The following is a 12,615-nucleotide window of genomic DNA, read 5'->3' as shown; positions in this document are numbered from 1 at the left end:
CTCAAACTGGCCTTTTTTTTTTTTTAACTTTTAAACTTATTATTATATACACATATATATGTGTATAGGCATGTGTGTGTGTGTGTGTGTGTATGTATGTATGTATGTGTTTTACATGTGCATTTAGAGGCCAGTGGTGTTGAATTTCTTGGATCTAAAGTTGCAGATGGTTTTGAATCACTTGGTATAGGTGCTAGGACTTGACCTTGGCTCCTCTGTAAGAACAGTATATGCTTTTAACTGCTGAGCCATTCCGCTACCCCTTGCCTTGAATTCTTAATCCTCCTATCTCAGACATTTCTGAAGTGCTGGGGTTACATGACCTTACTACTATACCTAGCTCTCCAATCTTTAAAAAAAGTAATCTTAGTAATACATTCTCATTTATTCATCAAATACACACACACACACACACACACACACACACACACACACACACACACACACACACACGGTTTCTATTTGTAGTCCAGTCATGTGTTCACAGTGGAAAACTGAAAACAAACCCAACTCTAGGTCTCAAGATAGCTTCTTCCTATTTGATGGTGTGATACAAAACTGAATTTCAGTGGTAAAAACTTGAGAAAGTACATGATTTAATTTTGTTAAATGTGAGACTGATTACAAATGAGATTCAATATTGATTAGAGCAGGAATTTGAGGGCATGATAAAATTTCAGCTTTCAGGGCATTTTTTGGAAAATAAGTCATTTGGGTTATGACAGAACATTATGTGTGATTCTAAGAGATATTCAAGAGGTCAAAGATAGTTCTATATAAAGTTTTCTCTTTTATTTGTCTTTTAAAATCTTTTTGGCTTCAGTACACCAGAATTTTTGTTAGGAGTTAAAGTAGAAGCAGAGATTAAGATATAAACTGTTATTTTATTTTTTAAAAAGACCAGGCTGCCCTGATCTCCTTAGTGCTGGGATTATAGGTGTGGTCACTACATCCGAGTTTTACCTCTGTTTTAAAAAAAATGTTTTGGCTGTCTTTGGTGGCCATTCCTACCTGCACTAATACTAAGAAAAAGGAAGGTGGATCTCTGTGAGTTTGAGGCCAGCCTGATTTACATAAAGAGTTCCAGGTCATCCAGGGCTACATAGTGAGACCTGTCTCAAAAACATTTTTTTAAATTATATTTTATCTGTAAGCATGTATCACTATTTTTAGCTCTGTTTTACTTTCAATTAATTATCAAAGTATATGCATACTTTGTTTCTACTTTCCTCTGCTCCCCTCTGGTCTTATGAGACTTATGTAGCTTAGGCTAGCCTGAAATTGCTGGGTAGCCAAAGATGACCTTGTGTTCCTGATCATATCTCTACTTTCCAAATGGTAAGATACCCAGCTTGCTCGCTCTGTCTCTCTGTCTGTCTGTCTCTCTGTGAGGGCACTTTCATTTTGTTTTGATTAAATCAGTGATTTGAGAGAGGCAATCTTTTTTTCTTTTTCTTTCTTTTTTTTTTTTTAAAGACTGGAGAATAAAGTTTACGTTGATGTAAAAATGAAAATAAACTGGTGCTTGGGATGTAACCACTGGGTAGAACAGTTGCTTAGTATGCATAATGCCCTGGCGTTGATCACTAGCACCCCTCTCAAAAAATTTTTTTTCTTACAAATGTTTTATTGTTATATTTTGTGAAATGTTGGTAAAGAGTTTAGAAATAAGGCTGGTGAGTTGTTTCAGCAGTTGAGGGCACTTGCCATTAAGTCTGATGACCTGAGTTTGGTCTCTGGAACCCACATGATGGAAGGGAAAAGGAACTGACTCCCTGAAAATTGTCCTCTGACTTGCTCATATTTCCTCTATACCCCCAATATTTTTCTTTTTTCAGAAATAACTACCTTCTCATTTCTGGTAGGATACAGATGATGGTCTGTATTTAATTAGGTTTGCTTACAGTTTCAGAGGTTTAGTCCATTGTCATGGTGGCACACAGGTTTTGGTGCTGGAGAAGTAGCTGAGAGTTTGACATCTGGATCTGCAGAAAGCAGGAGAAGAGAGAAGACCAGCTTGGAATACGATTTTTAAAACCTCAAAAAAGCCCACCTAGTGTCATACTTACTTCCTCCAACAAGGCCACACCATTCAATTGTTTCAAATAGTGCCAACTATATAACTAGTGTTAGATTGAATAGTAGGGTCCTGTATGATGTAACACTCCTACTTCTCTGTCCTTCATTTTCTTGTGAATGTATAAATATTTTAGTTGTGTAGTTTTCTTGCATTTTCTCTAAAGGCAAATGGTTACCTAAGGAAGGGCTTTTGCTTTTCCTTCTATGAATACTTGTCCAGTAGATACCCACCTATCTAGGCTCTCTTTTAACATCTTGTTTCTTTTCATTTAAATTTATTATTAGTGTATAGAAATGTGTATATGTTTTGAGGTAGATCTAATAGTATATGTGTGGCAATCAGAGACACTTGGTGGACTGTTCTCTGTTTCTACCTTTAGGTGGATTTTTAGGATTGAATTCAGGTTGCTAGGCATGCATGGCAAGCACTTGAACCTTACTGAGTCTTCCTATTGACCTTCCTTTGCCCCTTCCTCCCTTTCCTTCTCAAGACAGGGTTTCACTGACTTGTCACAGCTCTGGTTGACCTGGAACTTACTTAGTAGATCAGACTGGCCTTGAACTCACAGAGATCTGCTTGCCTTTGCCTTCTGTTGGGATTAAAGGCATGTACCACCACTGCCAGGCCAGAAGTCATCCTTTTTAGTATATTTAGTGTCACACAAATATCACTGTTATCTAATAACTTATTTTTAATCATTACTCAAAGAAACAATTTACATATTGGCACTTACTGTTCACTATTATCTCTTCCTATTCACTGATTATCACTAATCATATAAAACATTCATATACAAGACTTTATAGACAGGCATTTTCTATACTTATTTAATAAGTGTTATTAACATCTTATCAAGTTCTAGTGATCTGTGGTACATAGTTTGGGGCAATTTACTAGTTTTTATTTTAATGTTGGCTCTAAAAAGGAAATAATTTCATACTTTTAAAAAAGATACTTTATTTTTCACAGATGTATTTATTTAATATATTTATGTGTGCCTGCCTGAGTTTTTATTTTGAGTTTTGACCTGGAGGTTAGAGAGCATCAGATTCTTTGGAAATAAAGTTACCTGGTATGGGTGCTAGTAATCAAACCTGGGTCTTTTACAAGAGTTTTAAGTACTCTTAACCACTGAGCCATTTTTCTACTCGTATTTTATTTTTAATTGTGTATATGTCTGTGTTGGTATGTGCATATGAGTGTGGGTGTCCAAGGAAGCCAGAAACCTTTGATCTCTTAGAGCTGATGTGGTGGCATGGGTGTTGGGAGTCAAAATCTGGTTCTCTGGAAGACTAGTATATACCCTATATCTGATGTAGGGTGTCGCTATATAGCCTTGGATCTCTTGGAACTTGGTATGTAGACCTGTCTATCCTGGTGTTAATGGAGGTCGGAAGAAGGTGTCAGATCCCTAGGATGGGAGTTACAAATATTTTTAAGCTGTCATGTAGGTGCTAGAAATAGAACCTTGAAAACCAGCCAGTGCTGCTTTTATTTTATGTTATTTTTCTTTTACTTTTTTCTTTGACAGGGTCTCTCTATGTAGCTCTGGCTGTTCTGAGACTCACTGTATAGTCCAAATTGGCTTTGAAGTCAGAGAGATCTGTCTGCCTCTGCCTACCCAGTACTGAGATTAAAGGGGGATACTATCATGCTTGCCTACCACCAGTGTGCTTAACTGCTAAGCCATCTATCTCTTCAGTCCCCTAGCATTTCTTTTTTGTTGTTGTTCTTGTTTCTTTTTAAGACAGTGTTTCTCTGTGTAGAGCTAGATGTCCTTGAACTTAGTCTGAAGACCAGCCTAGCTTCGAGCTCTCTGGGATCTATCTACCTCTGCCTCCCAAGTACTGGGATTAAAGATGTTTACCACCACCACTCTGCTAGCACTGCTTTTTAAAAAGATTACATTTATTCATTTATTTTATGTATGGGTGTGCACATACACATATGTGGATATGAACCCTGGGGATTGAACTTAGGTCATCAGGCTTAGTAGCCTGGCTAAGTTATCTCAGCTCATCATGCATATATCTTACATATGTATTTAACATAAACTAACAGTTTGTACAACCTAATGTATACAGAACGAATTTACTCCCATAGTTAAATGTTTATTGTTTTATAATTTTTAATGATGATAATTTATTTAATGATGATAACTGATTGCTTTTTTTGTAGGTAAAATGAAGAGTGAGGAATCTAATAAAGAAAATCCTTCTGAGATGGACTATTTAGAAAATGCCACTGTGATAGATGAATCTGCTTTGACACCTGAGCAGAGGCTAGGCTTGAAACAAGCAGAAGAACGTCTAGAAAGAGATCACATCTTTCGACTTGAAAAAGTATGCTATGCTATGTTAGTTATTGAGGGAGAAATATATGCTTCATAACTTTTTCTAGAGTGTAACACTTAACACTTCTTGTCACTTTTGTTATGAGACACGTAGTATTCTGGTCTCTTGAACCCTCTACCTCCATTCAGCCAGTGTGCTTGTAACATCACCTCATAATTTGTTTGTTTGTTTGTTTGTTTTTGAGAGACAGTCTTATTGTGTAGTCTTGGCTGGTCTGGAGCTCACTGTGTAGATCAGGCTGGCTATGAGCTCAGAGATCTGTCTATCTCTGCTTCCTGAGTGCTGAGATTAAAGGCATGCCATCATGCCTGGCATAAGTTGACTTTTCTTTATTGTAGGCTTTAGCAAACTATGGTCTGTCTCTCTTGTTTTGAGTGAATATGGTAAGATATATTTTACCTCCTTTTTTTTTTTTTTTTTGTAAATATTTATTGGGACACAGCCATGCTTATTTTCTTTATATATTATCTACGGCTGTTTCCATGCTGTGATGGCAAAGTTGACTGGAGATCATTTGGCCTGCTTAAAATATTTACTGTTTTCTTTCTTTTCCTTCCTTCCTTTCTTTCTTTCCTTCCTTCCTTCCTTCCTTCCTTCCTTCCTTCCTTCCTTCCTTCTTTCTAAAAGATTTATTTATTTTATATATTTGAGTACACTGTAGCTATCTTCAGACACACCAGAAGAGGGCATCAGATCTCATTACAAGTGGTTGTGAGCCATCATGTGCTGGGAATTGAACTCAGGACCTCTGGAAGAGCAGTCAGTGCTCTTAACTGTTGAGCCATCTCTCCAGCCCCTCTTTTCTTTTCTTTTCTTTTTTTTTTAAATGAATGAGGCAATTTATTAACCCAGCATCCTTTGATCTAATGCTTCTTGTTAGCAGCTGCCACCTGTCCAGCAATCCTGTCCAGATATCTCTGTCCCTGAGGTGTTAGCTTACGGCCTCCATCTTGGTCCTTTTCCACCATTTTCAGCCCCTCCAGTGGCTTGGAGGACTCTTAGAGCCTCAGCTGAAGTGGCTGGGCCTGACACCATTTCTCTGCTGTCCTCTGTAGATTTTGGTCATGGAACCAATCCCTGCACCACCACGGAGGTACAGGTGCTATGCTGTGGAAGCAGCTTGTGTGTAGAACTAGTTCTCATCATATGGGGCGAGCTTGGGCAGCTTGACTGTGTCCACCCATTCGGGGACTTTCAGCTTCCCGGACTTTTTGAGGAAGGCTGCCAGAGCTCTGATGAACTCCTGCTGGTTAACATCTTTTACAGTAACTCCAGGCATCGTGCGGCTTCCGCGCTGCCAGCCAGGGGAAAGGGCTCTCTTTTCTTTTTCTTACTTCTGCTTCTCCTTTTCCTTTGCTTCTTCTTCCCCTTTCATTCCTTTTGTTTCCCTTTTATGACTGTAGCCTAGGCTGTACCCCATATAGGCTCCTGAATATTGTGATTATATGAATGAATGACCATGCCTTCCTAGTATTTACTGGTTTTTTTTATTTTTTTAAATATTTATTTAAATTTCTAATTATATGTATGTGTGTATTATTTGTATGATATATGTGCATGTGAGTGCAGGTACCCCTGGAAGCCAGAAGAGGGCATCAGATGGAGCCAGAGCTACACATGGTTGTGACATGCCTTATAAGGGTTCCGGGAACTAACTTGGGTCTTCTGGAAGAAGACACTTAACTACTGACTCATCTCTTCATTCCCTATGTTTACTATTTTCCAAAGCTTAAAATATTTACTGAAATGCTACTTTGGTTGATATAAAATAAGTTGTTGACTGATGATTTACTCTGTCATTTAGTAAGTATGGAATGCTTGTTATGTACTAGCAACTGTGCCAGACATGAGGTATATATTGACTAAAAATGGCATGTCACTGTCCATTAGAAGTTAAAAGTCTAGCTGGAAATGGAGTTCATTAGCAAAGCATTTTCCTAGCAAGCAAAAGGCCTTAGATTTAGACCCTCTCTCACAATTTATTCAGTTATTCAGATGGGTGAAAATAAATTATTAAATACTACTTTACATTATTATACATATTGCTAAATTCTTTTTCTCCTTACTTTTACTCAATATTATAAATTAGAAACCATTCTTTTGTTGTTTTGTGTCTACATGTGTAGTGCTAATTAATTTCTTAACCTGGAAACACATTCATAGGTTAAGCAGTAAAAATTCCGCTAGATGTATATTGAAAAATTAAAAATCAAACTACAAAGAAATACATACTTAAGATGTTTATAAATATGTATACAAAAAGATAGGTCATTACTCTCAAATAAGAAAGAGATAAAGGTAATAATATGATTTTGTATAGTTTAGAAAAAAATACCTAGATTGATGAAAAAAAATCCTTGTGCGAACACTTTTGTCCCATTTGGTATTTTATTTATTACTGTATAGCAGTTGGTTCATAATTAAAGTTAGTGTGCATATTAGTAAAGCACATGGATCTGGAGTCATCTAGTTTACCACTGTCACTTACTGGTAGATAATGATATGCTATTTACTGCCCCCCCCTCTTATTTTTAAAGATTTATTTATTATGTATACAGCGTTCTGCCTGCATATGTGCCTGCAGGTCAGAAGAGGGCACCAGATCCCACTGTAGATGGTTATGAGCCACCATGTGGCTGCTAGGAATTGAATTCAGGACCTTTGGAAGAGCAGCCAGTGTTCCTAATCTCTGAGCCATCTCTCCAGCTCCCTATTTAACCCTTTTTAAAAGATTTTTTTCCCCCTTTCTTTTACTTAATGCGTATAATAAATGTTTTATGTGCATGTGTGTGTGTCTGTGCATCATGCAGGTGCCTGGTACCTGCAGAGGCTGGGAGAGGATATCAGATCCCCTGAAACTGGAGTTAAAAAAAGATAGTTTTGAGCTGCCATGTGGGTGTTGGAAATTGAACCTGGGTTTTCTGAAGAGCAGGTATGCTCTTAATCTGTGAGTCATCTCTCCAGCCTCCTTTTTATACATCAGTTTCTTAATCAGTAAAAATGAGGGTGGTAAAAAAATAACACCTTCTTAGGACCAGGATGATGGCTCAGTGGATAGAGTGACTACCATACTAACGTAAGGATTAGAGTTTCGGTCTGCTAAATTCACGTTAAACTAGATATGTTAGTATGTGTCTGTATTCTCAGCTGATGAGAACAGTAGAATATCCAGAATCTCACAAATCAGCTAGCTTCTTAGACATGGTAGTAAATAAAAGACCCTGCCTCAAATACTATAGAAGGTGAGGAGTGATAGCTGAGTTTGCTCAGATACATGTGTGTGAACATACATACATACCACCTAGCTCATAGAACTGTTGTGTTAGATAGGATAAAGTAAAGTTCTTGACATAAAATCTAGTATATAGTAAAGATTAGCTATTCTATATTCATTTAAAATTGTTTGTTACATAAATATAGACATAGAAGCAGGCCTCTGTGATATTTATTCTAAAATCAGATGAAATATCATCCTAGTATTCTTCCTTCTTACTCAGTGTTTTTGTCTGAAGTCAGGTTTTTCCTGCCCCACTAAAAGAATCTAGACACGGTCCATCCACTAGCATTTGAATTACAGATTACGTGACTCCCTTAGTGAGCTCATATATACTCATTGCTTTATTAGGTATTAGGTATATATAGTTTCACTTCCCAAATTCAGCTCTTTTTATTACTCTTCCACTTTTGTTACATCTTTTCTGGATTATCGCAGTATGCTAATGACTGAATCAGTCTTTCCTGTCTTAGAAAACAAATGGCTCTTTTAAAATTAAGATTAGAGTTGTATATTTATTTGCTTGTTGCCTCTGGGAAATAGTTTAATACTTGAGCTTTAAATCCTTTGTCAGTAACATGGAGAACCTTGAGTTAATAGTACTTTATAAATGTTGACGTTTGTTTCTAGTAGTCTATGGTAGGAAGACTGTTTCTAAATTTGATGCAGGTTTCCTATTTAAAGGGTATCATTTATTGAGGATGGAGAGATGGTTTAGTGTTCTAAGAGCATTTGCTATTCTTACAGAGGACCTGAGTTCAATTCTTATCACCCACGTTGTGGCTCACAATGTCCTGTAACTTTAGTTATAGAGGATCTTGACACTGTCTTCTGGGGTCACCATTCACATGTGGTGCACTTAAATACTTGTAAGCCGAATTCTAACACACATGAAATATGAATAAATAAAATCTTTTTAAAAAGAATATGTAGGCCGGGCGGTGGTGGCTCACGCCTTTAATCCCAGCACTTGGGAGGCAGAGGCAGGCGGATTTCTGAGTTCGAGGCCAGCCTGGTCTACAGAGTGAGTTCCAGGACAGCCCGGGCTACACAGAGAAACCCTGTCTCGAAAAACCAAAAAAAAAAAAAAAAGAATATGTAGGGTTGGAGAGATAACTCCGTGGTTAAGAGAACTGGCTGCTCTTCCAGAGGTCCTGAGTTCAGTTCTCTGCAACCACATGGTGGCTCACAACCATCTGTAATAGGATCTGATGCCCTCTTCTGGTATATCTTAAGACTGCTACAATGTACTCATGTATAAAATAAGTAAATCTTTAACCCCCCTCCCCAAAAGAACATATATATTCCCAGATTAGAAAACCCTTTTGTCAGGAGTTGCATTGAATATTGAAGATTAATCTGAAATAAAATGCTAAATATTACTGAAATTTTAGTATAAGACAATACAAACTGATTTAAAATTGCATTTTAAAGCTTTCTTTTTACTTAATGCATATAGGTGTTTTATTATTTTTATTTTTATTGTAAAAGAGTGTTGACTTTGGACTTAGATACATATGAACTGAAATTTGTTATGTCCTCAGTATTATTGAATTAGTGTGGACTCCCAAGCTCCATAGTTTTTCTATCTATAAAATATTTTATATCTATAAAATAAAAATATTAATCTTAATGGATTATTAAGAATTAAAATGACAGTTTATATGTGAAGCATTTGGCATAGTGTCTGGAACCTTCAACCACTTAGTAATTATAGTTTATTATTTTGAGAGAACAAAATTCTGAATGAAGTACTGTGACTTGTATTTTAACATGACAAAATTGTTGTTCCTTCAGAGTATTTACCCCAAGAGAATATCTGTTTATTCTCATGATACGGTGATTGATTAGAACATCTTTTAGAACTCAGCCTTTCAAATTGTCTTCAATATTATGATCCATTCATTTCAAATCTCAGCATAAGGTTATATTTTATTTTTCAGAGTACTCAGAAAGACCAAAAGTTAAGTTTGAAATTGATCTTGAGGACAACATTGGAATATGATTTAAGGAACAAGATATTAGATAAGTAGTAAGCCTATTTAGAATTTTTGTGATACAGTTTGAAGTTAGCATTTAATATTTTGAAAAGGTTAACTATCTCTTGAGTATATTAGTTCTGGTTACTTATTAAAATATTTGTTCTAGCTGGGCAGTGGTGGTGCACGCCTTTAATCCCAGCACTTGGGAGGCAGAGGCAGGTGGATTTTTGAGTTCAAGGCCAGCCTGCTCTACAGAGTGAGTTCCAGGACAGCCAGGGCTATAGAGAAACCCTGTCTCAAACAAACCAAAAAAACCAAAAACAACCCAACAACAACAAAAACATTTCTTCTTGCAGTGCTTGTTTTCTTTCTTGTGTGCTAGTGGGTATCTAACCCTAAGTCCTAGCTCGTGCTAGGTATGTGTTCTACCACTGGGCTTCATAGCAGCTCCTCAGTGCCTTTTCCAGTCTGTTAATCACATTGTTCACTTATCTAGTCTGTCACTCCTTTGATTACTGAAAAGGTGTGTTTTTAAACTTGTTTCTTCAGCGATCACCAGAATATACCAATTGCCGTTATCTATGCAAGCTTTGCTTAATTCACATTGAAAACATCCAAGGAGCGCATAAACATATAAAAGAAAAACGACATAAGAAAAATATTTTGGTAAGTTACTTCTTTTAAAAATGATATTTAGTATTTGAATTGTAAAAGTGTATTAGGCAATTTTCAAACCTATGAACCTAATAAAGAATTCTTTGAGTATTATATAAGTAACTAAAGTGGTATTCTTGAAAGCTGTGATTAATTTCTTTATCTCCTGTGGCTAGAAGGAACCTTCTAGGAACCAGTTTAATCATGCTAAAGAAAACTGAGTCATAAGATTAAATCTGTGTTAGATTCATTGCAACAGCAGCAGCAGAGAGCAGGCACAGCTCCATACTGCCACCTGCAGTAGCCTGAGGCATTCCCTTAACATTTTAGGGACAAAAAACTGGATCTTTGGCTTTAATTAAAAAAAATCTTTGGAATTCCAGGACAATCAGTCTAAAGCAGAATTGGGATTTATTAAAAGACTGTGTGCATGTATGGGGGTGTCGATGAACCTACTGAGGTCATGGGAAAACTTGTCACAGGTGTCCTGCTCTGTCAGTCTCTACCTTATTCCTTTGAGACATGGTCTCAACCTGGAGCTAGGCTGCAGGACAGGAAGTCTTATTCTTTCTCTCTCCGTTGCTGACTCCATGCCTGACTTTTCAGATGGGTATTGGGAGCTGAATTCAGGTCCTCATAGTTGCTCACCAAGCTTTCTTTCCAGCCCACAAAGACATCTTTATTTTGAGAATTTTTTAACTTTTATTTTAATTTATTTTGTGCATATGGGCACAAATGCCATAGTATACATGTCAGAGGACAACTTTCGGGATTCAGTTTTGTCCTATCATATGGATTCTGGGATTAAACTCAGATTGTAAGGATTGGTGGCAAGTTCCTTTACCCATTAAGCCACCTCTCTTACCCCCTAAAAGTCTTTGTTTGAGACAGGGTTATGTAGTTATGTTGACCAGGTTGGCCTCACCTCGGAGATTGGCCTAACTCACTTCCTGAGACTTAGGATTAAAGAGTGTACTACCATGTTCAGAAACACCACCTCTTCTTCCTCCTCCTCCTCTTCCTCTTCTTCCTTCTCTTTTTATTCTTCTCCCTCCTCCCTCTTCCCTCCTCCTTCCCCTTTCTTTCTTTCTTTCTTTCTTTCTTTCTTTCTTTCTTTCTTTCTTTCTTTCTCTCCTTCTCCTTCTCCTTCTCCTTCTCCTTCTCCTTCTCCTTCTCCTTCTCCTTCTCCTTCTCCTTCTCTTCCTCCTCCTCCTCCTCCTCTTCCTCCTCCTCCTCTTCCTCCTCCTCCTCCTCCTCCTCTTCCTCCTCCTTCCTCCTCCTCCTCCTCCTCTTCCTCCTCCTTCCTCCTCCTCCTTCTTCTTCTTCCTCTTCCTCTTCCTCTTCCTCTTCTTCCTCTTCTTCCTCTTCTTCCTCTTCTTCCTCTTCCTCTTCTTCCTTCTTCCTCTTCCTCTTCCTCCTCTTCTTCCTCCTCCTCCTCCTCTTCTTCCTCCTCCTCCTTCTTCCTTTTCCTTCTTCCTCTTCTTCCTCTTCCTCCTCTTCATCTTCTTCCTTCTTCCTCTTCCTCTTCTTCCTCTTTCTCTTCCTCTTCTTCCTCTTCTTCTTCCTTCTTCCTCTTCCTCTTCCTCCTCTCCTCCTCCTCCTCCTCCTCCTTCTTCTTTTTCTTCTTCTTCTTCTTTTCTTCTTCTTCTTCTTCTTTTTTTTTTTTTTTCCTAGACAGGAGTTTTGTGTAGCTCTGGCTGTTCTAGAACATCCTCTGTAGACTAGGCTGGCTTTGAACTCATAGAGATACACATGCCTCACATAAGGACTGGGATTAAAAGTGTGCACTACCACTGTCCGGCTTCTGCATTGTGTTTTAATGTAGATTTTAATAACATGGGTTAAGAAAAAGGAGGCCTTAGGAAGTATGGTATACCCAAGATCATTGATGTGGGGTTTTCAAAGAGAAGCACTTCATTATCTTTATAACAGTCACATGTATTTGAATGGGTTTTGAGTCTTAAAAAGGTTGCTAGTGGAACCTAAATGTGATTATAGGGTGGTTGCTGTGGGGTACCTGACAGGATTAAAATTGACAAGGTAAAAGCCTATAGGGATCTTAAAGTTAATTTCTCTTATTTTCTTTTTTGAGATTCCCAGAAAATGTCTAGACAGGAATAAAGTCCTACCCAAGATCAGGCCTTCAGCCTTGATGCTTGCTATTTTAACATAAAATACCCACGTATGAAAGGAATATTATCTCTGTAGCCTTCACAGCAAACATTTATTATGCTGGAAGTTTGAGGCTTCAACTGGACTCTGGGATGAGGA

At 37.6% G+C, this 12,615-nt stretch overlaps 1 protein-coding gene and 1 pseudogene across 6 annotated transcripts in view; one reads left to right on the top strand and one right to left on the bottom strand.

Annotated features, from left to right (window-relative positions):
• The window catches only part of Tut4 (terminal uridylyl transferase 4), a 107,418-nt gene that overhangs the window by 19,269 nt on the left and 75,534 nt on the right, over window positions 1–12,615 (top strand). For all 6 annotated transcript variants that reach the window (XM_076934501.1, XM_034502744.2, XM_076934500.1 and 3 more), the window contains exons 3-4: window positions 4,259–4,422; window positions 10,240–10,356. In XM_076934501.1, coding sequence (XP_076790616.1) covers window positions 4,259–4,422; window positions 10,240–10,356 — 281 coding nt within the window. The remainder of the gene's footprint in view (window positions 1–4,258; window positions 4,423–10,239; window positions 10,357–12,615) is intronic.
• LOC117708837 (small ribosomal subunit protein eS19 pseudogene) lies at window positions 5,120–5,813 on the bottom strand (annotated as a pseudogene).

Source organism: Arvicanthis niloticus, chromosome 5, assembly GCF_011762505.2.
Source record: "Arvicanthis niloticus isolate mArvNil1 chromosome 5, mArvNil1.pat.X, whole genome shotgun sequence".
NCBI classification, from domain to species: Eukaryota; Metazoa; Chordata; class Mammalia; order Rodentia; family Muridae; genus Arvicanthis; species Arvicanthis niloticus.
The sequence above is the reverse complement of the archived record's forward strand: the minus strand, read 5'-3'. Positions and strand labels throughout refer to the sequence as shown.